The 25,703-nt window shown below is 45.1% G+C and overlaps 1 protein-coding gene across 2 annotated transcripts in view; it reads left to right on the forward strand.

The window, feature by feature from the left end:
* ATP2C2 (ATPase secretory pathway Ca2+ transporting 2) overlaps positions 1–25,703 on the forward strand; it is a 319,746-nt gene that overhangs the window by 282,712 nt on the left and 11,331 nt on the right. For both annotated transcript variants that reach the window (XM_086945837.1, XM_086945838.1), the window contains exons 22-24: positions 9,004–9,072; positions 9,197–9,313; positions 10,600–10,747. In XM_086945837.1, coding sequence (XP_086801963.1) covers positions 9,004–9,072; positions 9,197–9,313; positions 10,600–10,747 — 334 coding nt within the window. The remainder of the gene's footprint in view (positions 1–9,003; positions 9,073–9,196; positions 9,314–10,599; positions 10,748–25,703) is intronic.

A 25,703-nucleotide genomic window follows, 5' to 3' on the forward strand; every position in this document is an offset into this window, starting at 1 on the left:
CAATGACATTTTTGTATTACCCTGGCCTTAATACCAGTGGGGCCTACTCCAGATCTGACCTATTGCCAGTTTCAGATCTGGAGCTAATGTGGGTCCACACCAGGCTCATGTCTCCTTATGAGATTACCATGGTAAGCCCCCAACTTTCTATGAAACCCAGCCCCTCCATCGATGCCAGTACTATCATTGGCTGGAAGCTATGTTCAGATTGATTCACACAATGTTCAAGGACTTAAATATTTTCCACATGTCGAGTATGACGTCAAGAAGGCGGATAGTTTGCTCCTCCTCATTAAAATTATGGTGGCCTATATTTTAATCTACAGAATTCTAGTAACCAGATACTTCCCCTGAGATATAGTGGGGCGACCCATTGGGGTCACCATAGAGAAGAGTGCCTCTTTTGCAGAAATATTGGATTCATAGCTACTTATTTTTAAATACTAAAGCTTGCTGCTCAGATCCCTTGCTACCCTTTGATGAGGCTTTAACAGAGACATCAATGGCTACCTGGTGTAAACTGTTAGTGGAAAGAAATCATAGGCCCGACCCTGAAAACCATGCATTGGTGAACCAGCACCCAAATCCATGAGCTTAGTAGATCACGCCTATACCAGCAAAGTAAATCCCATTGCATTCCTATCTGCACTGCGAAACAGGGAATCAAAGTGCATTGACACATTCAGGGAAATCCTTTTGGCTGTTAGGTCCCTGAACACTGTCTGCCTGTTCACATTCTTTGGGGATATGGCTTGCTAGATCTTGCTGACCATTCCTGATGAATTCAGAAATGCATTTGCCAAGACAGACAGGATGCAGACAAATAGTTTTTTTGTGCTGGTCTTGACATGACAGACTCGCTGGGTCATGTCATGGTGACCAGTGCATTGATCAGGTCTCATTCCTGGATATCCACCACACCATTTTACAAGAAGTGCAAGAATCCCTTATGGGTATGCTGTTTGACAGCTCCAGGTTATTTGCTGAAAAGGCAGTCTCTATGCTGAAGAGTTTCAAGTACAGCTGTGCTACAGTCTGATCTTTAAGATTGTCAGAACAATAACCCAAGACAATACTAAAACTTAGACGTTTAAATACATTACTTTGGAAGGACTATTTTAAGATGTTGACATTGGCCTGGGTTCTTATTGCCCTGGATTCAGAGAATTGGATGGTGGCTTTGTATTTGCAGGATACATACTTTAATGTACCTGTCTTGCCGTCTCACCAGTGCTTCCTTCGGTTTGTGGCGGATTCACAACACTTCCAGTTTACCATACTACCTTTGGCCTCACCTCAGCCCCTCCAGTGTTTACAAAGGTGATAATGGGTTGCAGCCCATCTTCGCAGGTGAGGAATACTTGTATTCCTGTACATAGATGACTGACTGCTTAAAGAAGGTTCACAGAAATCATTTGCAGACAATCTGGACAGCTTTCAACCTTATATAATTCCTGGGTTTTCCTATCAACAAGACAAAATCTCATCATATTGTGGATTCGCTTTATTGGGGCCATCCTTCATAGTGGTGCTCAAAGCATTTCAACCCCAGCAGTGAATCTGGATGACTATGGTTATGACCCTAATGATTACGTCTCAGTGCTGGCTTATGCTGCGGACATTTTTTAGGGCTTCATAGCCTCTTTACCTTGAGCTTTCTGCTGTCCCAGTGCTGGAACCTCAGCACGGGATCTTCATTTTGGACAATATCCATATTTCAGAAGAGGCATCCCAGGGACCTTTAGTGGTGGCTGTCATACACTAATCCGACCTGTGGCAAACCGTTCTTCCAGCCCACCCAGAGCTCACAGTAGTGAAAGATCAGTCATCTTCGGGCTGCAGCAGTCATCCACGAGAGGTCGAGATCAACGGAGACGAAGCACCACATCAACCTTCTTCAGCTTCATGCGATTCAGCTCTGATGGCATTCCCTACTTCCTTCACATCAAAGGGAATACCAGTATACGTCTTGGTGAACAACACCATCACAATGTGGTAATGCAAGAAGCATGGCAGTGTTGGGTAGCGGGCCCTGCTCCATGAGGCACTGTGACACTGGACATCAAAGCTAATTCTTTGTGAACAGTTTGTCAGGCTTGCTGAATGCCAGGACAGACAAACTCAGCAGGGATCATCTGGCAGACCATAAATGGTGTCTTCCTTCTGAGGTGGTTCAAGGCATCTTTACCTTGCACTGCATGACTTGGCTGGATCTTTTCACCACTACCAAGAACATAGTTTCAAGATTACTTCATTGCTGGATTTCCCACCAAAAAGCGTGTACACCTTGTCACTTGTGCCACATGTTCTAGAGAAGATCAGGAAACACTGGGCTCAGATCATCCGGGTATCATCGGCATGGGCAGGAAAGTGCGGTACTCTGATTTACTGAGCCGGACCATTTGCCTTCTGAACCCTCTGCCTCTTTGGGCAAACCTTCTGTTCCGCAACAGAGCCTGGTCCTGCACCTAAAGCATCCACAACCTACACCTACATGCCTGAAGATTAAGTGACATAATTGATCAGGCATGACATGTCTCCAGAAGTAGTGGATGATATTCTTGAGGCTGGGTGCCTGTTTATCAAATATATTTCTGCTTGTAAATGGGCAAGGTTTGTGGTCTAGTGTGAGGATTGTCAAGTTGCTCCTCTTCAGTATATGTTGAATGAATGAATGAATGAAATGGCATTTGTAATGCGCAGCTATGCCCAATGGGCGTCAAGGCGCCTAAATCAAATAACTAGCTGTCAGCAGTCAGAATCAGAGCTTACTGGTATGCTTTAATGAAAAGCCAAGTTTTCAATGACTTCCTGAAAAGGTCATAAGAAGGCAATGACTTGATCTCAAGGGGGAGTGTATTCCACATCTGGGGTGCCAGAATGGAAAAAGCTTTACTCCCCCAACTAGCCTTCTTGGCTCGAGGGATTACCAGTTGGTTAAGCTCACTGGAGCGTAGGCATCTGTTCGGGACATACCTAGTAAGTAGGGATCCAAGGGCATCAGCCAGACCTGCAATTAAAGCCTTATATGTTAGACAGAGAAGTTTGAACGTGATCCTTGAGGGAATAGGGAGCCAGTGGAGATTCTTCCTCGCCAAGGTCATAGATGACAACCAAGGCAGGGCAAGGGCAAAATGCGCTGCCGCATTTTGTATGACCTGCAAGCGCTGCAGAAGGCCCTTGTTGGCCCCGGCGTAAAGTGAATTACAGTAGTCTGTTGTCTGTTGTCTGATATTTTATCTCTGGCCCAGCAAGGAATTTTGTAGACACTGTTTCAGACTTTCTATGTATGCCTGACTAACATTTGTTAATTAGGTTACCAATTTCATTTATCATGCCTCAAATGGTCCTTAATTTGGTCCTCTTATTCCTTGATGTGCATGTCCTTCGAGTCTATGCCTAGTTGCTCTCTCCAGTTGTTGATCATTAAATTGCAGCCCTCATTGCAATTACTTCTGAGTGCTGTCGCTGACCTACGAGTGCTCTCTGTGCCGCATCCCTATACCGCCTTCTTCCAGGACAAGCTAATGCTTTGAACTTGTGCTTCCTTTTCACTGAAGGTGGTCTCATCCTTCAACCTGGAAAAGTCCAACTCCCTCTTCTCAGGAGCAGAGGCTTCTCCTGTTGGATCCAAAATTGCTCTTACCTACTACACTGAGCACATGAAATTAAATTGCTTTTTATTGCAGGCAGGGCAAAGAATGGAAAGGAGGTTCAGAAGCAAATCTAGGTGGATTGTCCTATGCATAAAAACATGCTGTGCTCTTGCCAAAAAGGAGCCTCCAGAGGGCCTTTGGGCTCATTCCACCAGAGCAAAAGTCTCCAATACGGCACTTATGTGGGGTGTTCCAGTGTTGTCCATTTGCCAGGCTTCAGTACAAACCTACATAAGGCATTAGCTGTGTTAACCGTCAAGCTTACTTGGAAGGGGGGCTTATTCTGCTCTATCCTGAAGGACGCCTTGGCATAAGTCCTCTCCTGAGACTCTCCACCTTTTGGTAGGTAATGCTGTGGCATCCAGTCTAACTGCCAGGAATCTATGGTTAGAAATATCTATCAGAAGTACAAGTTACTAACCATTGGTAACACTGTTTCTGGTGGATAGTATATCACAACGCAGATTCCTCACCACCTTCCCGGCTCCTCATTCTGTAGAGTGTACTTTAAGGGCTCTAAAAGGTCCCAAGTTAGATGTTGCACACTGTCACATTTGCAAGCTGGCACGACTAATCAGAGTCTTAGAGAGCAGAAGAGTTCCAAGAAAACTGGCATCAAGACACAGGGGCAATGCCTATTTATGGCTCATAGTCCTATTTTCAGATGCAGCGTTAGGCCGCCACAGAGCCTGATGGTGCTACCTTTTGGCTAGCTGAAGCAATTGCTGTAAAAAGTCCCAGATACAGCATGGCCCTTTGGGGCACTCAGAAGGTGATGTATCTGCAGATGGTGTGCCAGATCTTTATAGAAAAAAAAACATACAGCCTGATTCATCATTCTCCCGTTTTGCAAGGCCCTAATAGCGATTCATAGCGAATCGCTATTAAGGACTGGCAAAACGGGATTCATGTAGAAATTGCATGAAGATATGCGATTCCTACATATTCCTTATTTGCGATTAGCAAATTGCTAATCGCAAATAAGGAATAACTCGCCATTCATTCCTATGGGCCAAAAGGCCCATAGGAATGAATGGGGAGTATTCCTTATTTGCGATTAGCAATTTGCTAATCGCAAATAAGATGGCGATTTGAAGGGTGCCAGGGGTGTCCAAAGGACACCCTGTAGCACCCCTCAAATGAAATTTTACACAGGTGTTGCACACACACATGTCCAAAGGACATGTGTGTGTGTGTAACCTGCAACTCAGAAAAATGCATTTAAATGCATTTTTCTGAGTTTTCGCAATTTACCATGAGGTCTGACCTCGCGGTAAATTGCGGCTAGAAATTGCGAATTCGCAAAATTAAATTGGATGATGAATTGCATTTAAGGAATCTCAAATAGAGATTCCTTAAATGTAATTCCTCGCAAAATTGCGAGATCGCAATTAGCGATTTTTACATTTGGGATGCTGAATCCCAAATGCAAAAATCGCTCTTGCAAAGGGCCAGATTCTCAGAATCTGGCCCTTTGCGAGCGCTATTTTCTTTGATGAATCGGGCGGATAGTCCTCAAAATGTTAACTTTTCTCTAGTAGAACCCTTTTTTGCTAATTTATTTGACCTGGATTGGAAACCTTCATATATACAAAGCTGTGAGCTGTCTTCCCAAACTACATACAGAAACAAAGGTCAAAGGAGGTAGTTCAACTAACACTTTCACACCATCACATCTCAATCACTTGATCATAATCAATCGATTAATAAGGCTCTCTAGACCAGATTACAAGTAAGCACTGTCACTTATTTCTCAATCAGGCCTCTGAAAATAGTGATGCACAACAGAAATAGTTGTGTCTCTAATGCTACATGGTATCCTTCTCAGTCGAAGTCCTCCAGCAAACACAAGCCCTATCTAGTACCTTGCTAGGAAAACTACATTAACCCCTCCCATGCTGGTGACGAACCCCAGCCGTCAAGCCCCGCGGTGGGCGTGTGCTGATGACGGCTGGGGTTCGTCGCGGCCCCGCCCTCTTCTTTTGTTTACCGCACAGCGGTAAAATCGCGGCCGCAGCGAAGGGGTTAAGGCAGTCAGTAATAGGATGTCCAGGAGACCTACCTTCCATCAAAAATCCTGTGCCAAAAGAATGATTCACATTTTAAGATTAAAGGCCATCAAATACTTTGTACATTTACAAATAATACGCGGCCCATTACTGCACCAAGAATATATTGCGAATGGGGTTGCTTCATCAGGATTTAAGTGCCAGTGTAAAGATTGTAAAGCAATAACTTGTATTTAAAAGCACCCATTAGCAATAAAGTATCACAAGAAACAAGCCCGTCAAGAATGCTGTGTTCATCAAGTAAATTGACATTGGGAGTTCTCCAATTTGGAATACTGTGAAGAAAGTGAATGCTCTCTCTGGGAATTCAGTACTCTGGAGAAAAAGTGTGCTGGGAGACATAATTCTCCTTGGACTAATACAGGCATCAAGAATATATTGCCAGGATGAATAATGATTTCAGAAGTGCACTGCCCTGGAGCAATAATGTTTCCAAAATATAGCATCCTTGGATTGCTGGCATCCAAAGATGGGACATGACAGAGGGATCTGCCCTGAATGTTTCGCACTTCTGCATGAACGATGAGGTTCATTGCTGGAATAGGTTCAAATAAGTGTTCAATTTCCCTTATGACAAATGAGGGACAGTGTGTGACAAAGAATGAGTCATTCCTGGTTTGGTTGTTTCATGTATGTGCATAACTCTGGTGTTCATGCAGTGGTGTTTATGAAAGCTGTGTTTGGCGTCGCTGCTGGGTCTTTAAAATGGCGCAGTGGTAGCTCCTCCGCTAAGGTGGAGGAGTGTTGCCGCATTGCTTTTCAGCAGTGTAAAAAAAGAAATAATAAAATGATAATAACACAATGTTATTATCATTTTGTTTTCCCCTGCTGAAGCAGTTTGGCGGGCAGGGCTGCTCTGCGCACAGAGCAGGGGAAGGAGTAGTGGGCACTCTGTAAGTGCGCATGATGTTTGTCCGACCGTCTTGGGTCGGCCAAACAGTCATGCGCACTTAGCATGTTCTTCACCCAGGCTGTATTACAGCCTGGGTGGTGAACATACCCAGGCTCATAGTCCCCGTCTGAGCACCAAACCACAGCACTCAGACCAATCACAACACTGCTGTTAGGAGCGTCGTGATTGACTTAGGGGAGCCTGTACGCTTCCTTCTTCTGTTCCCGGCCGGACTCATCAGGAAGAGATGTGGAGATGCGACGAAGAAGAGACACGCTGATGACTTCTAGACTCATGTAATCTAATATGAAAAAACAAAGCTGCAGATTTACTGATATTTTTGAGGAACCTCATTACAAAATGTAATGATTATAAAGTGGGTAAGGGAGAACAGGTTTGTGAAGGAAGGAAGGAAAGCAAAGGTGAGGACCATTAAATAACTCATCTATGTGGGAAAAGTTGTACAAATCTTTGAAGATGGACTGCACTAACCTTGCCCAGACTCTAAAGGCCTGATTTATGGTTTTGACAGCTAGTACTCCATCCATCAGGGTGGAGAAGGACATTACCTCTGCATCCTGACAGACTGCTGTCTGTCACATGTATGGATGACCATCAGCCCAGCAGTCATCTCCGTACACTGAAAGTAGCAGCCATCACAGCAGGTTCCTTTCAATGTACAAAAAGTTTTTTGTCTTTCAGAAACAAACTCCCAAAGCATAAGTTTGTATCTGACCAACAAAAAACAAACAACCCACTCACCCTGAGAATTTGTCTTCCAGGTTCTGTGGTTTATTACTTTTTTCTGTCCCTCGCCACTAAGTTCCTCATTGTAGTGATAACAAATAAATAAATACATTACACTATTCACCCTAAATAGGGTTGGTGATGTAATATCAAACATAGTAGGGCAGTCATACAAAGTTTCCCATTAACAGACCTACTTGAGGTGGCTCAGATGATGGAAATGTCAAGGACTGCCAGCCCTAAATGAGGCAGGCGGAGCAATGGTTTGGTGGACAGAGTACCCTGTCCACCAAACCCTAAATCAGGTCCTGAGCTTCCACAGACTCAGAGCCATAAGCTATTTTCACAAACTAAAGAGGTCATAAATCAACAGTATTAAAAAGGTCCTCGGTATACATTAGATCAAAGGGAGACTTTGTTGCATAACAAATAGACATACTCTTCTTTACTATGTCAGTGAGGCGAAAACTCATGAACTGGAGATGTGCAGCAAGACCAGTCCTATATGGCAAAATGCAAACCATTACAATTAAGTGGGACATGTATTTCAGTTAGGTGCTTGAAGAGGAAATTTCTTGTAAAGTGTTTTTTTAAAAAAACACTTATGACTGTCTCTGACCTTTCTGCATGTCCTCTTCAGGATCTTTGTTCTCAAATTCCCTGAGAAGAGGTAAATAAATACCAGGTTGGCAGTAATCACAGCCTGCAAGGTACTGTTACTCACCTTCAGAGTCTCTTCCTGGTGTAGCAGGGTCAGAGAGGTCAGATTTAAGATCCAACCGTGCTCTTTATGCCACTGGGCCTGGCTATCTTCAGAAACGGTTTTCCTTTTACACCCCTGCAAGAGAACTGCGTTCTTCCACTCCACTCCTGGCCAAAATCCTGTGTTTCCGCCTGTAAAGGTCAGGCGGCAGCTCTCTAGCCGTGAAGGCCGCTTTGGCCTGGAATGATCTGTCCTTTGCGCTTCGGGGCATTCAGGACCCGATTCTTTTCAAGAAGAAGCTGAAAACGCATCTTTTCCCCTAATCTTGGCGTTTCTTCACTCTCTCAAGGTTCGCGCCAGGACACTCTTGCAGTATCTGTGCGCGTTAGAAATTCTAAATAACATAACATAAATAACATAGCACACTTATGACTTGTGGAGAAGTGTGGCTCAATGGTTAGAAGAGGCAGACCATGAAGCAGAGGTCAGACCCGGGACCAGGGTTGAATTCCCGACGCGGCAGGGTCTTGAGCCCAAAATGTCCACGGACTCGATAATTCTCGCTTCGGTGCCGGCTCGAATCACGGGTTCACACTCTGCAACTCTGGGCAATAGCTTGCTTAATCTCCACTATGGCCCCCTGCGGCGGGATGCCTGGCTTTCGCCTTGGGGGTGCCCAGTACAGGTTATCTCACAGGGAAAATCCAGGACGGGTTCCCAAAGCAAGCGCTTAGAGACCGTTGGTGATAATGCGCTATATAAATTACAATTGTGGCATTGATTGTGCTCCCTCCCTCTCACTGGTATACAGCACAAATTGGATTTAGAATTGGAGTATTGCAGTATGTAGTAGAAGTAACTTAAATGCTCTATTCATTATTTTTATTTTTTCACCTACTTTACTGACCTAAAATTTTTCCTACTTCTCATTTTAAGGAGTGCCATTGAAGAAGGAAAGGGGATATTTCACAACATCAAAAACTTTGTTCGATTTCAGCTCAGCACGTAAGTATGAAATAGAACAAAATAAGATGGTTGATTGGATTCATATGTGATATACATTTTTCAAGAAGCAGTGTCTGGAAAGATGACATGGCTTCCTGACAAGTATTATTTTTTCTCATTTTAGGAGTATTTCAGCTTTGAGCTTGATTACTTTGTCTACAGTGTTTAACCTGCCAAACCCACTTAACGCGATGCAGATTCTATGGATCAACATTATAATGGATGGGCCGCCGGCTCAGAGGTAAGCACCGCCACTCAACAATGAGTCATAATTCAGGTGGTTCTGATCCTTGGGTCCTGAGGACACAATCTATGGTGCGAGTCCTGGAGAAAATGGTAGGTCATCAGCTGTTTGGATAAACTTCTGCTGGGTCTCTTACCCACATGCATAAGGTAAGGTAAGGCCCCACATATATCTAGACTTCACAACTTGCAGTTGTTGAAGTGTGCTCCAAGTGACTGTTCTCTTCCTCGTCTGCATTGAGGACATTCCAGTTACCTCACTTGCATGGTGTTGCAACTTGCTCCCTTAACCCTAAATTAATTACTCGCATATTATCTATAAGTATTAGTGAAGTTACAGCTGAGTCCCCTAGTGAGTTGAGAAAGTTCTTCCAGCTGGCTCCCTTATTCCTTATATTTGTTGGGAAAGGTATTCTAGCTGGCTCCCTTATTTCCTGTATTTGTTAGGAAGGAAGATCCATCTGTCTCGTTTATACGTTAGGTGTGTTCAGAATTGTGTTTCGGCTGTTTCCCTTATTCCCTACATGATATTGGGAAGGATGCTACATCTGTCTCCTTTGTGTTATATCATCTGCAATTGTATAAACACATTTGTCAGTTGGGTAGTTACATTTGGGTTCAGAGGTCCCCTCAGAACCTGGTCCTTAGAGTTCATGCACCTATTGCACTATTGGTAAGTACACCCCCGGTTGTAGCAGACTGCATAGCAAGTGGAGGGAGGTGCCGATGAATGTGCTGGGATGAGGATTTCTCCATCGCGGAGTACACTGCATTATCTGAAATTACATGCATTATGGCTCCTATTCAGGGACCATCTCATTTCTGATAATGTTGTGCAAATATTTGAAAAGGATGGGTGCTGTTGAAGTCTACCTTTTCATAATTTTTTTATATCTAGCTATATATGCATAAAATATTTAACTTGAAGGGTATTGCAAATATGTTATTCTTATGAATGCATGTATTAAATATTTAAAGCCTTTTTGGTTAGTGCATCCCAGAGATTCTTCATCACCAAGAAATGCCTCTTATTTGACACAAATTAGGGTTTTACTCTTGTGAAGTTGACATGCACCATCATACCTTTGCCTCACTTCATCGGGATTTACGTAGCGAAAGCACTTTGCAGAAGGTATTTCGAGATCTGACCAGGTGTCCTCCTATGCCTACGTTATTCAGCTAGACCTTCTGTGCGCAATATAGTGTGGTTCCTCTAATCTATTAGCCGATGCTTATGCTCCATAATACACTCACATTTCCCATGGGTTTTGTTTATTTTCACAGCTTGGGAGTGGAGCCTGTTGATAAAGATGCAGTCAAACAGCCTCCGCGGTGTGCTAAAGATTCAATCCTCAACAAAACTCTGATATTGAAGATCCTGCTCTCTGCCGTGATCATCATCAGTGGTACCCTCTTTGTCTTTTGGAAAGAGGTGAGGACATTTTCAAGAGTATTTATGCATGTACCCAATAAACACAAACCACAAAACAACCAAACCTTTCTCAGATTAATTCAGTTAAGTCAAAGACTTTATTCTTGTTTCCGAAACTGAGGGCTGTGTGCATTTGTGTGGCTTGATGATGACACTTTGCAGTTGTTTCATGGTATGATTGGAGGAAGGGAAGCAAAAGAGTGGGGTCGAAGTATTGGAGGTATGGGAGAGAAAGGACTCTTTGAGTTAAAAGTTTGGTGGAGCATCGTGGGTGAGCTTTTGGTGGTAATCCTGCTGAAAGTGGGGAAACTTCAAATTTTGCAAAGCCTCAACTATCAGTCCTCTTCCCCACATGCATCAGTGAAGGTTGCTCCAGCTGCCGACTTACTTCCCAGGTACGATATAGAGGGTGTCCCAACTAGTTATTTTATTAAGAGGGGTCTTGCTGGCTCTCTTCCTTTTGTGCATTAGATAAGGTTGTTCAAGTGGGCACTCACATTCAATATTGGCTCAGGAGAAGGATATCCATCAGGCTTTCTTATTTCTTACATACGCTATGGAGGTCATTGCAGCTCATTTCTTAGGACCCTAGTCTTTAGCCTCTCAAGTCTAACACTTGTTTATAAATCCAGAAGATTGCCTCAAATTGACATTTGCAGCTTTTACACAAGATCAAATTTCCTAGGTATTTTTTCCCATTCCCACACTGTCGAAAATGCATTAAAAAGGGGCAAATAATGGTTATCCATGGTGGACTATTGCAAGTAAGCAAAAAGGATCAGCTAGTTTAGTGCTGACTGCAGATATCTGGGGTTACTCAAAGGACACAGATCAACTCCTGACAGGACCAACTGGTTCAGTCCTCCATCAGAGCTGGTTTAAGGAACATACTAGTACCATTCACTATAATTCCATTAAGCAATAATCTCTCTCACCTGTTATATACAACAATTGGAACTGTAAAAAACTAAAACTTTAGGAGCTTTATTTAAAAAGCGAATTGATATTCTAATTAAAACTACTGCTGTGGTCTATTTAAGATCTTTAAAAACGGACTGGATTATTGAAAGAAATTGAACAGATGTCTGAATACTGATATCATGTATATGGAACATGTTCTACAAATTTGTATTATAAGCTTCTTATAAAAGCTAAAGCTTAAGAGAAATGTGCATTAAATACTTTTTCCAGTTGTTCCTTGTGCCTCTGAATTCTGCGGGTTGTCGACAACGCGGTAGCAGATAGAGGCCTACAAAAGCGGCCCGGCTGCAGATTTTCAAGGTAATGGCAGGTGTATATGGAGCGCCTTCAAGCCCCTGAGAGTCATGAGGGCTCCTCCCCAGTACCAACTGATGACCGCATTTGTTCTCCTTCCAGTTCTTTACCAGCACCGCCCACACTTCCACTCGGGCCCCTGGGGGCCAAACCGGTTCCAACCACAAAGGCTTCAAACATGACCCTGGAGATGCGCATTTTGGATTCAGTGAGGATGCTGAACTCCAATCCAGAGCCTACAGCTGTCACGTTAGACCCATGTTGCACTTCGAGATAACCCATGCACAGCCTGCAACATTGGACAGTCCCAATCTTGCCCTGGGCGACTGTAATACATGAGGCTAGAGACCCAGTTCGGCTTGGATTCAGATACAGCTTCAGAATATGCTGCACAATGAGGACAGCCAGGAAGAGGAGGCAGGCAACTTGCTATCTCTTCATTATACTAATGCTGGATTATATGTGGACTTACAAAATGCAAGTGATTTAGACACCTCACCGAAACTGAATTAGAATCTATGCAAAGGACACCCACAGAGCAAGGTGCCACTTTTGCAATTGTTGTCTTCACTGCTGCAGGCGTTCTTAACTTGCAGCTACTATTGAAGCAAAGCAACCTCATCGACAGCAGTCTGCACCTGGGCCGTCCATGATACAGCGCTTGCTAGCATTGAATAAGGCTCTGAAAGACACTTTAAGAGACTCTTTGATGACGTTGTGCTCAGCATCCCCAGTTAGTTGCCTTCTGGCTCACTAAAATCATCTGGTACCTGAAAACCCAGCCTTCCTTCCCCAACGGCAGACCCAGTAAAGTTCAGTGATCTAAACATCCATGAGCATGGTCAATCCAAACATTTTCCCTCTGCACTGCCAAATAGGGAGCCAATGAAAATTTAAGCTATTGGCAAAATAATATGCTCTTGTCATCCTGGCCTTTGGGCCCTAAGAGTTCTCTGTCATGTCAATGGGCCAATACACACATGACCTCTGAGATGATTAGAATGATCCAGGACTGACAAGATGCTGTAAAATATGTCTTGATGACTGCCCTTGACAGAATGGTCTGTATGGGCTTTACCATGGACACCAGTGTCGTGATCGTGTCATGCCTGGATGTGAGCTACTGGGGTTTCCGGTAGTGTCCGAACATCCTTGATGGCCATGTCTTTTGATTCATCCAGACCCTTTGGGGAGAAGGTTGACTTTGTGCTTCAAAGTTTTAGAGGTAGCTGTGCTAATGCTTGTTCCCTCAGCTTGCTTTCATCAGTCTGCCAGTTTCACCAACAATAAAAAAACTTTTAAAAGCTACTCTTGCGGTCTAGCCTTTTGCAGAGGCAGCCCTCTCGACCAGTCCGGCAGCTGGGCCAGACCTTTCCGGGCTCTGGAGGACCTAGTGGTAGCCGTAGTCTCAACACCACGTAGGGCAGCAATTTTCCACCCTTCCTCACCCACAACAATGGGTTTCAAATTGATTTTACTTCCCCCTTCTAGGACCAGATGCAGCTGGTATGGGGAAGGATTCATTTTTTTTCTACCTGGCCGATGATCACTAAATTCAGAATGGTGGCTGCTGCAAACTGTTCAGTAAGGGTATGACCTACCATTCACATGAACCCCAGTTGTATCCCACCCTTTCCTACCCAGGTATCCGCAGGTCCTGCTGCCATCTTTCTGCAGTCAGTCACGTCTCTTTTGGCCAATTGGGCTATCAAGAGGGTACAAGAATCAAAACAGTGAGGTGTGTTAACTCTTTTTGGGGCATATTATCAAGAACGGCGTTAAAATAATCGCCGCTTTAGCATCAGGAAACTGGCGCTAAAGCGGCATTAATGAGCTTGATAATATGTCCTTGTGAATTCCCATAGAAGCCCAGTTTCTGGTATGAACCTGGGCTTCTATGGGAATTCACAAGGGCATATTATCAAGCCCATTATCGCCGCTTTATCGGCAGTTTCCTGCCGCTGAAGCAGCGATAATTTATTGTCGTTCTTGATAATATGCCCCTTAGTGCTTAAATTGTAAAAGAATAATTGCTGATGCCCAAAGCTCTGCTCAAAAGCCCACGGCCAACACTATTAAATGTGGACAGGTCACCTCATTCCTCTTTAGTCCTCTACTTGACAGTCCCTGCCCCTTTATTTCACTCTAGCAGGTCACTGCTTTATCCATGTGTGGGTTTGTTTTCAGTCTTTCTAATTTTCCTTCTTTCCACATTGTGTATTTTTCCCTCTTTGACTCTGCAAATGTTCGAGGAAAAATAAGTCCTGGTACCCAAAAATGAGTGCCAGTGGGCTTCACTTGCAACCACTGGCTCAAACTAAGCATTGCTCTTCCTACTTACTGATGCCCAAAAAGGAAGGCAGGATCAGGCCTATTTTTGATCTTTGCCCTATGACAGCCTTCTGCCAATCTTCCTATGGGAGGACAACTTTAAATGCTCTATCTGACTCAGATTCTTTCTGCCCTGTGGAATTGGATGTTATGTTTGGACTTGCTAAAAATGTTCTTCCTTGTGCCTGACCTACAGTTTAGCAGACACCTCATTTGCCATTCTGCCCTTTGGCCTCCCCTACTCCTCTCCTGTGTGTACGATGGTGATAGCAGAGATCGCAATTCACATTCACAGGTCAGGGATGAATGTATTTCTGTACCTCTTTGACTGGCTTTCTAATCCTAGAAACAGACCGGTTCAAAACAACAATCCACTTTCTTTCATGTTAGGCATTTTCAATCAGTGAACCAAACTCCCATCTATGAACGCAGTCTCCTACGCTTGCTTTGACACCCTCCGCATGCTTCAGAAGATTTTCATATGGCTCCCCATCAGCACCAGGAAAACCATCACTCAAGCCGTAGTCCCACCCGGCTGGATAACGGCAACACGCTCTATGCAGGAATCACCACCCAACTCCTGAAGAGACTCCAGACAATACAGAGCTCAGCTGCCAGACTCATCATCGACCTTCTCAAACGGACCCACATCACCCACCACCTCCGGAACCTCCACTGGCTCCCTAGCCAGATAAAATGCTCATTCAAGTTGCTGACACATCGACAAGTCCCTCCATTATCAAGGAAACACCACCTGAACTTCCACCAACCCTCCGGACACCTGTGCTATGCTTCCCTTGCACACACTCCCTACATCCACCGAACTACAGTGGAGGACGATCATGCTCCTACCTCGATTCGAAGTCCTGGAACAACCTTCACCTTCGAACAGCATCCTCTCTCCCAGAATTCAGAAGGGGACTCGAGACCTGGCTTTTTGAGATGATCCCATCTCCTCTACTGAGCCTCAGATGATCATTTTCCTTACTGGTTTCCTTCCAGTACAGAGACATTGGCCAGGACAAGACACTATGGTCCATGTCATCAGCATCTTTGGTATTTGCCAAGACCATCATGAGTAGAACACGAAAGAGGTCATAGGTAGGAGTGTACAAGTGTTTTTTTCATGCAACATTCATGAATATTCCTTGTGAAATTTTACGCTTCTCTCCCATTCTATGCAGACTTGGGCTTTTGCGACAATTTATGTCACAAAAGATAATCGGAAAATTCAGGATACATTTGCCATTGCACATAGACAAATCTTCAAAAGGAAACCCTACAGATAAAGCTGTATGCCTCTTCCATCTTGAATGAGAGTGGAAAATCACCTTTTAATATACACAAAAGCTTTGCAATAGGTTTACAACAAGGTTCACAAGTTGGGACAATCTGGAACTTTGCAAAGTTTCACTGCTATAAAAAATGTACTTTCCACTCCTCTTGTCCTAGTAGTTGTACTGCATCCCAGTTTCATCTGTTGCCACTTGAAACCTACCTTTCGCCGAGTGTCTAACAGGCTTTGCTTCTCGTTTAACTTCTCCAGGAAAAATTGCTTAAATATGAACATTGTTTTTGCAGTCTGTAGAGAATTAAGCTCCTCCTACTCTATTATGGAACTATAATCCTCACTCATTCTTGTCTTTAATAACTTTATTCGAATTATATTTAAAACAAAAAAGTAATAAGACCAAAACACAGAATATCCCTTGCGATAGAAGGTCACAATACTATTAGTAAAATACGTGTTTTGCCCTTGGTAAAAATGAAAACATTTACCTAACTATGAAAGCAAGTACTCTGAGAGTCCGTGCCCACTGCAGTATGGGACAAAACAAACTAGTGCATCATTAGGGGGTTTAGATAAATCATCAACACATGAAGTGATTCAACCTTTGAATGGGCAGCCCCATGGAATTAATCTTTTTTATTCCTTCAGTCCGCTTTAGGAACTTCTAAATGGGGGCATGATTCTCAGTTTTTACAAAACAAGAAATCACAGCAACACCCCAGAACTGTTTCTGGAAGTAATAAGGCGCCTAGCCTTTAATGCAACATTCCCCATTCCTATGGGTCGATAGTGCTTACCCTTCACTTTAATCATGTTTATTTTTTATAATAAGTCTTCATATAACCTTGGATATTTTTGGTCTTTGCTGACATCTAATTGAAAACAAATTAAATGGTTTGCCCTTGGCACACTCAGCAATGTATATAATGAAGGGTTTGGGCTCTACTCACATAGGTCCACCTGCTGATTCTCAAGACTTTTAGACCGTTTTTGCATTGTGGCTTGAGTGTCTGCACTATAAGCAGATGCTGCTCTAAGAGGCTTCTCTTGTATTCTGGTCCTGAAAGCAACTTTCACCTGGGGCTTTAAACGCCCTACCGCCCCACACCAGCCTCTCACAAACAAAACATACAAGACCAAGACCGGGAAAAGGTCCTGGGTAGAAATGCTTGAGGTACTGCTGCTTAACATCTATATATCCATCTTAGCAACATTTAATTCCATTATTTTTTAACTTTGCTATGCCATGAAAGAAGGGAAACTGTCATGTGCAAATCAGTCCACACTGGTGAGCAGTTGAGACACAATACTTCAGGAATTTGGACAAGTCTCCAGTTTAAAAACTTAGGTCATGAAACTCTGCTATGTACACTTGAGAGACATTAACTTTGTTTGATATTTGTATCGTGCTTCTTTGATCTCAAATCGAATTTCTTTTTTTCTCGTATTTTAATAAAATTCTCCTTACTCGCGGCCTTAATTCTGTGCATACAAGATTGTCCTAAGATTTTCAGAGTTAACATTTTTTTTAGAAGTTGTTCTAAATAATGCCTGTGGTTAACATCACTACTTCTGTTACAAACTCTTGGCATTTTTGGGGCAGCAGAAGAATATAATTGTTGGGTTTTCAACTAAGGTAGCAGATCTGTGTTGTGTTCTTAAAGAGAGAAATCTATCCAAGAACATTTAATTCAAACAATATTTACTAATAGTATAGTTTTAGTCCGCATAAAAGACTGGCATACAAATAACTAAAGAAGACCAGATTGACCAATCTGTATCTGTGATCAAAATGGCCTGAATTTAAGAATTCTGGATGTACTAATCTAAGGGTGGGATTCACAAACGACAGTTTTTAGTAACTTAAACATTTGTAGCTACTTACATGTGCTTACATGTGCAAATTACACGTTAGTAGCCTTACACCTGTGTAGTAAGTGCAGCGCTATGCATGGCCAACCACTGGTACTGCAACACCTTCCTTTAGAAAATAATGGGGTAGGGACTTAAACTAAAACCCTTTAGGGAATAAGGTTAAATTACATTACTTAAAATAGTTCAACATGTAAATTAATGGCACCAAAATGTATAGAAATAGTACATTTTAATTAACTTTAAATTATCGAACAACCTATTTTGAAAATATAGAACATTGCATTTATTTACAATATTCACATTCCTTTTAATTAATTCCATACATCACTTTTGAAAAGTTATTTTTGCACTTTAAAGTTTTTTTCCTCAACTCCAGAAAAATCATTTCAATTTAATGTTTCTGTGGGAGGCCAGGTCGGATAAACAGACGAGGACGCTGAATATACTTTCCAAAAGTGTGTTTTTTTATTTCAGTGACAGGGGTATCAGATGTTATAACCGGTGTTTCTTCTTTCTCTTCTCTTGATTCAGTCGCCGCAGAGCTTGGTTGGGGATTGGAGATGGTTGGTCCCGGCTCCTCCCTCTCGTTGGTGTCACCCCGCAGGCTCACAGAGAGGAGAAAGGATAGCTGTCAATTAATATGATGGGGAAGTCCATTATATTTTAGCCATCACCACACCAAGAAGTGCTTGTTTGTTTCGGGAGTCGACTATTCTTGCCAACTCCTTTTTAGGGAGTGTCTGGATATGGGTAGGTGAGGAAAAAAGCGAACGTAGATAGAACTTAATCAGGATTGAGTTTACCACGATATAGAGGATTCCGTGTAGACGACTAGAGTCAGGATGTGTGAAAACACGCACAAGGCATAAAGAGGTGTGTCACATGCCAGGGAATTTAGGGTGTGTGAGTCCATACTTTTGCTACCCGTGCCCATTACTAAGTTTACCTCTCACCTCCCTTTAACCTTCCCTCCCTGTCTCTGTGACCTATTCCTCATCGGCTCCGCCGCAACTCTCCTGAGTTGCGGCCACTCTCCAGCCTCCTCCAGTGGGCACCACCACTCCTAACTCCACCGCTCATCCTGGTATTATTAATGTTATGTTAATGTTAAGGAGAGATTTATATAGTGCTCAGCTACTCTGTTGAGTGTCCCGGCGCTTAAAACCCTCGGCGGTACAGGAGTCGGGGAGCAAAAGAGCACCTTCTGAACAAAGAGCAGAGTTTTGAGATCCTTCCTAAAAGCTAAAAGATTACCATTGGTCCTAGGAGACAGGGGCAAAGCGTTCCATAACTGAGGAGCCAGGCGTTTGAAAGAGCGTCCGCCGCACCGGGTACGCCGAATCGCTGGTACAGCGGCCAAGGCCAGAGTGGAAGACCTAAGTGCTCTAGATGGCTAAAACATCATCCGTTTCTGGATGTACACGGCACCTGTGCCGTGAAGTGCCTTAAAAGCCATCGTCAGTGCCTTGAAAACAATGCGCTTTCTGATTGGGAGCCAGTGGAGGGTGCTAAGAAGATGGCTGGCACTGGCTCTCTGATTGAGGCCAAAAACAGCACGTGCAGCAGAGTTCGGGACAATTTGCAAGTGCGTAAGGAGGAATTCCGGGAGGCCCAGATACAGTACATTTGCATAATCCAGGCGAGAGCCTATCGGCTCCTGCACAGTAACTCTTCTGTGGTCCAGCAAAAGTAGGGGCAGAAATTTCCTGATCATCTTTAGGAGACCAAAACATTTGCCCACAAGGCCCAGAACCTGAGGTTTAAGAGAGAGGCCGTTGTCAACCTGTACTCCGAAATTTTTTGCGACTGCTGAGTCGCTGGAGGGGGGAAACATAGCCGCCGGCCACCATGACTTCCACCTAGAATCCAGAGGGCAGCCAAAGAACAACACCTCTGATTTATCGGAGTTGCACTTGAGGCTGTTCCGCTGAAACCAGTCGAAAACAGCCTCCAGGCAGCCCTTAATGATCTCACCATCAAAGTCGGAGTCTCTGTTACACGAAAAAAGGAGCTGGGTGTCGTCAGCGTATGACACGATCTGAGCTCCATGGGCCTCTGCCAGTGCCGCCAAAGGGGCCATATAGATGTTAAAGAGAGTTGGGCTCAAAAAATTAAGCCCTGAGGAACTCCCACTTCCAGTGTCGGCATTGTGGCGGAGAACGGGGGGGCCCAGACCGTTTGTTGGCGGTCAGCTAGAAAAGACTCAAACCAACTGTACACCGACCCCCTCCGGCCAATGTCCCAGAGTCTAAAAAGGAGACGGCCATGGGGGACGGTGTCAAAGGCTGCCGAGAGATCCAGCATCACCAACATCGCTTTGCCCCTGGAGTCCAAGGTTTCTTTAATGGCCTCAGTAACTTCTAGCGGAGCTGTCTCAGTGCTCATGTTGGATGGGAAACCTGACTGCGACTGGTGTAGAATATTATGAGTCTCCAGAAAATTGGAAAGCGTTAGATGGAGATGCTTCTCCACAATTTTCGCAAATGCTGGCAAAAGGGAGATGGGTCTGTAGTTTGTGTGAACCGTGGGATCTAGGTTCGATTTTTTTAAAAGTGGCAGAATGAGTGCCTGTTTCCAGAGCTGTGGCACCATCCCTGTACTAAGGGAAAGATTAAGCACCGGATTCAATAAGGGGTTAATCACATGAGCAACTTTGGCGAGAAATTTAGCAGGGCAGGGATCTAGAGGGGAGCCTGATTTTAATTTCATCAGAAGGTCCAAGGAGGCCTGAGAAGTGAGAGGCGGAAAGTCCAAAAGGAGAGGGCCGTCGGTGTCTAAACCTGGAAGGAATGAAGGCGCTTCCTGTGCTATGGCCGCCCCGGCAGCAGAGAAATAGGCCTGGATGGATTTAATTTTATTGGCAAAAAAGTTGGCTAGCTCAATAATCCAAAGCTCGGAGTGCACGCTTTTGGGGGCACACCAAGAGGGAGAGGTGAAATCCTTCACTATCCTAAAAATTTCTTTGCAAGAGTTGGCGGCTGCCTCGATTCTTTTAGCAAAGTATGATTTTTTCTCTGCTGTGATGTCATGATGGTATTCTCTGATCGAGTCTCTGTATGCCTCCTTGGATATAGATCATACTGTCTACACCATGCTCTTTCTGCTTTTTTACATTGCCTCCGTTTTTCTGCCAGAGCAGAGGAAAACCAAGGGGCAGATGCTCGAGAAGAGTGTTTACGGTCTGCATGAGGAGGGGCCAGTTCATCAGATTGGTGGAGAAGCCAGGTCTGCAGGTGCTCTAGAAGTGTCCAGGACGCCTGTCCACTGGCACGGGTGGGTGAGTAAGGCCTGCGCCAGCATGTCAGGAGAGACACGATGGAAGGCTCTGACATTTTGAGCTTGGCGGGCCTGCCCATTGGAAGAGACTTTTCCAGAAAGAGTGATCTGAAAGTCCACTAAATAGTGGTCCGACCAGAGAACTGGTACGGGAGTGGAGATCTCAATCGGAATGGTAGAAAACACTTGGTCAAGTATGTGACCTTTGCTATGCCTGGGGGCCGAAAGATATGGAATAATCCCCAATGAGGAGGTAGTATCACTCATCTTGATTTTATCTGTGTCGTCCACAGTGTCCATGTGGATATTAAAGTCACCTAGGAGCAAGCAGTGTTTTGATGTTAGGCATAGCGCTGAGATAGCAGAATAGAGCTGCTCGTGAAAGGAGCCCATCGGGCCGGAAGGTCTATAACCCAGGAGCCCTGAGCACGATTGGTGTGGAGACAGGGAGAGCGAGAATCCCAGAGTCTCGCATCCCTGAATATCATCTGTATTTATGATAGAACAAGCAAAGCGCTTGTCCACCACCATGGCGACTCCGCCACCCCGGCCTCTGGCTCTGTCTTTCCTGAGGATGACGTAGCTGGGGGGGATTGCTGTAGCTATATCCGGACCCGAACCATCTCCCAGCCACGTTTCAGTCAAAAAAAGACAGGTGGGCTTTATATCTGTCAACATCTTCTCTAGTGGCGTCTTCGTTACTCCATTTGTCTTCTCTCCTACAGTCGCCGTCTTCTCTCCTTCTCGCCCCTTCGTCCTTCTTCCCGATTGGTTTCACTCCATAATTGGTCCAAGACCCCTCCTCTTCGTGCCGCTCTCTTTTCATTGGATCCTGGCAATGACTTCCTGGTTCAACTCCTCCCGCTTCCGGTTTCGGATTGTAGTCCTGCTGCGAAGAGACAGAAGAGGTGGGCGTGTTTCGTGGTTTTGCATTGATTTTAGTCTTCCAGACTACATCTTTCGATGATCATGTGTCGAGGAAATCCCTGTGCCTACTAATATGGTCCCTATATAAAGGTAAGAACGGGACTTCCAAGTTCACCTTCTCACATCCCCCTTCCCTTGCTGTCTTTCTACTAGGGTTTTGGTCTTGGGAAAACCAAGTTCAAGTTCAGGAATTTATATAGCGCACTACTCACCCAGAGGGTCTCAAGGCGCTTGGGGGGGGGGTCATTATTTATCGAATAGCCAGGTTTTAAGTTCTTTTCTGAAGGAGATGTGGTTCTGTGTAAGGCGCAGGTGAGTGGGGAGTGAGTTCCAGGTCTTGGCCGCCAGGTAGGAGAAGGATCTACCTCCCATGGTGGATCTTTGGATACGCGGAACTAAGGCGAGGGCTTGATTGGAGGACCTTAGTTGGCGGGTGGGTGTGTAGAAGGACAGTCGAGTGTTGAGGCATTCGGGTCCTAGTTTGTAAAGGGCTTTGTGTGCGTGGGTGAGGAGACGGAACGTTATTCTCTTGTTGACGGGAAGCCAGTGGAGGTCTTTTAGGTGGCCTGTAATGTGATCTTGGCGAGGGATGTCCAAAATGAGTCTCACTGATGCGTTTTGGATGCGTTGGAGTTTTTTCTGTAATTTGGCTGTGATTCCTGCGTATAGTGTGTTTCCATAGTCCAGTCGACTCGTGACCAGTGCGTGGGTGACAGTCTTTCTTGTCTCGGGGGGGATCCAACGGAAGATTTTTTTGAGCATACGAAGTACGTTGAAGCAGGAGGATGAGACTGCGTTGACTTGTCTGGCCATCAAGAGTGAGGAGTCTAGGATGAAGCAGAGGTTACGTGCGTGGTCTGTGGGTATGGGTGCTGTGCCCGGAGCCGAAGGCCACCATGAGTCGTCCCAGGCAGAGGGGGATGATCCTAGGATGAGCACCTCCGTTTTGTCAGTGTTAAGTTTTAGGCGGCTGTTTTTCATCCATTCAGCTACTTCTTTCATGCCTTCGTGGAGATTGGTTTTGGCGGTGTTAGGGTCTTTGGTGAGGGAAAGGACCAGTTGGGTGTCGTCAGCGTAGGAGATGATGTTAAGGTTGTGTTGACGCGCGATGGGTGCAAGTGGACTCATGTAAACATTGAAGAGGGTGGGACTGAGTTATGATCCTTGTGGTACACCGCAGATGACTTCGGAGGCCTCTGATTTGAATGGGGGCAGTCGGACTCTCTGAGTTCTCCCAGCGAGGAACGAGATGATCCAGTCCAAGGCTTTTCCTTGTATGCCGATGTTGTTGAGGCGTTGTATGAGGGTGCTGTGACAGACTGTGTCGAAAGCGGCGGAGAGGTCGAGTAGAATGAGGGCCACTGTTTCTCCGTTGTCCAGTAGTGTTCGGGTGTCGTCTGTCGCTGCAATGAGGGCGGTTTCAGTGCTGTGTTTGGCTCGAAATCCGGACTGAGAGGGATCGAGGGAGTTGTTGGATTCAAGGAAGGTGGCGAGCTGGCTATTGACGGCTTTCTCAATGACTTTGGCAGGGAATGGGAGGAGGGATATGGGGCGGTAGTTATTAAGTTCAGAGGGGTCGTCTGTGGGTTTCTTCAGGAGGGTGCTGAGTTCGGCGTGTTTCCAGCTTTCTGGGAAGGTAGCAGAGTTGAAGGAGCAGTTGATGACATCACGGAGGTGAGGTGCGATGATGGAGTCTGCCTTGTTGAAGATGTGGTGGGGACATGGGTCAGTTGGCGAGCCAGAATGGATGGAGTTCATTAGGCGGATGGTGTCTTCAGTGGTGATTGGGTTCCAGGCGCTGAGGTTGTTAGCGGGCGGTGTAGGTTCGGGGGGTGGGGGGGGGGAGATTTGTTTGTTGGAAATGTTCCCGAAGCTGTTATGTATGTCGGCAATTTTGTTGTAGAAGAAGGAGGATAACTAATCGCAGAGGTCTTGGGAGGGAGTAATGTCGTTTGAGGCTGCGGTAGGGTTGGTGAATTCTTTGACGATGTTGAAGAGTTCCTTGCTGTTATGGGCGTTGTTGTAGAGTCGATCCTTGAATGCTGATTTCTTGGTGGATCGAATCAGTTGGTGGTGTTTGCAGGTGGCTGCTTTGAAGGTGGTCATGTTGTCGGTGGTTGGATTTTTTCTCCATGTTTTCTCTAGAGTACGACATAGCTTCTTGGATTTCTTAAGGTCATCGTTGAACCAGGGGGCCTTTTTGTTACCTGATTTGATCTGGTGGTTTTTCAAGGGTGCTAATTCGTCAGCGCTGTGAGTGATCCATTGTTTGAGTTTGGTGGCAGCTTGGTTTGGGTCCAATGAGGGGGTGGGAGGGTTTTGGTTGGGCGATGTGAGGAGTTGGTCGGTGGTGATTTTGTTCCAGTTTCTTCGAGGAATAGGTTGTGGTGGGTTGTGGGTCGAGGTGGTTTTGTAGCTGAAGTGAACACAACTGTGGTCCGTCCAATGGAAAGCTGTGGTGCGATCGAAGGAAATGTGTTTGCTGGAGGTGAAGATTGGGTCGAGCGTAAGTCCGGCTACATGGGTGGGGGAGTCAACAAGTTGTTTGAGTCCGAGATTGGCCAGGTTGTCCAGAAGGGTGGTGGTATTGCTGTCGTTTTTGTTTTCCAGGTGGAAGTTGAGGTCTCCTAGTAGAATGTAGTTCTCAGAGGCGAGGCATGTGGGCTGATGAAGTCAGTGATGTCTTCGCTGAATTGTTTACGGGTTCCTGGTGGTCTGTAGATGAGGGTGCCTCTAAGTGTGGTTCTGGGGTCGGTGTGGATCTGGAAGTGAAGGTGTTCGGCGGTAGCGAGGTTATCGTCGGAGCTGGTCGTGATTCTGATGGTGTTCTTATGGACGATGGCGATGCCTCCTCCTGTTTGGTTGGTGCAGTCTTTTCGGATGATCTTGTAAGCGTCCGGAATGGCTATGGCGATGTCGGGTGATGATGATGCGTTCATCCAGGTTTCTGTAAGGAAGGTGACGTCCGGCGATGTAGTGTCGAGTAGGTCCCAGAGTTCAGTGGCGTGTCTGTGGACCGAGCGGGTGTTCAGCAGGATGCACTTCAGGTGGTTCGAGTCGGAGCTGTGTTTGGAGGGCGAGGATTTGGTGTGGGTCTTGATGCAGGCGAACTTGCAGGAGTGGCAGGCGAAGGGACCTAAACCTAGACAGATAGTCCACATTTCCTTGTTCGATTCCCTTCCGATGTCTGGTTTGGAACAGGTATGGTTGTAAAGATAGAAACCATGTAAGAACTCTTTCATTGTTGCCCCTATTCCTTGCTAGCCAATCTAGGGTGGCGTAATCGGTGTATAACGTAAATTTACGACTTTCCAGGTAATAACGCAAAGTCTCTATTGCCCACTTAATGGCTAGGCTTCTTTTTCTATGGTGTAGTAATTCTTTTCTCTTGGAAACAGCTTACGGCTGCTGATATATATAGTATAGGTTTTTTCTCCCTGTTCGGTTGTCTGCAACAATACCGCCCCTAGTCCTTGATCTGATGCATCTGTCTGAAAGATGAAGGGAAGAGAATAGTCAGGACTGACTAGTACAGTATCAGATGTAAGAGATGTTTTGAGGGACTCAAAAGCATGGACTATGTCAGGAGGGGGATGTCTCAATATCTCTTCCGTTTTAACGTTCTTCTGGAGTAAATTGGTGAGAGGAGCTGCTAGTTGTGAGAACCTGGGAATAAAGCGTCGGTAGTAACCGAGTACACCCAGGAAAGCACTGAGGTCTTTCTTTGACCGTGGTAGGGGTATTTGGGAGATAGCAGAAAGTTTACTGTTTTGGGGGTCTTATAACACCTTCCGCTAACAAATATCCAAGATAACGAACAGCCTGGGCTGCTAGGTGGCTTTTGGCCGGGTTTATTATGAGACCATGTCGTCCTAAGGTCTGTATTACCTGGGAGAGATGTAATATATGTTGTTCCCAGGTATCGCTATAGATGATAATGTCATCGATATATGCCCCTGCGTATCTCTCATGGGGTCGTAA

The sequence above is a fragment of the Lissotriton vulgaris genome, chromosome 12 (assembly GCF_964263255.1).
Source record: "Lissotriton vulgaris chromosome 12, aLisVul1.2, whole genome shotgun sequence".
NCBI lineage: Eukaryota > Metazoa > Chordata > Amphibia > Caudata > Salamandridae > Lissotriton > Lissotriton vulgaris.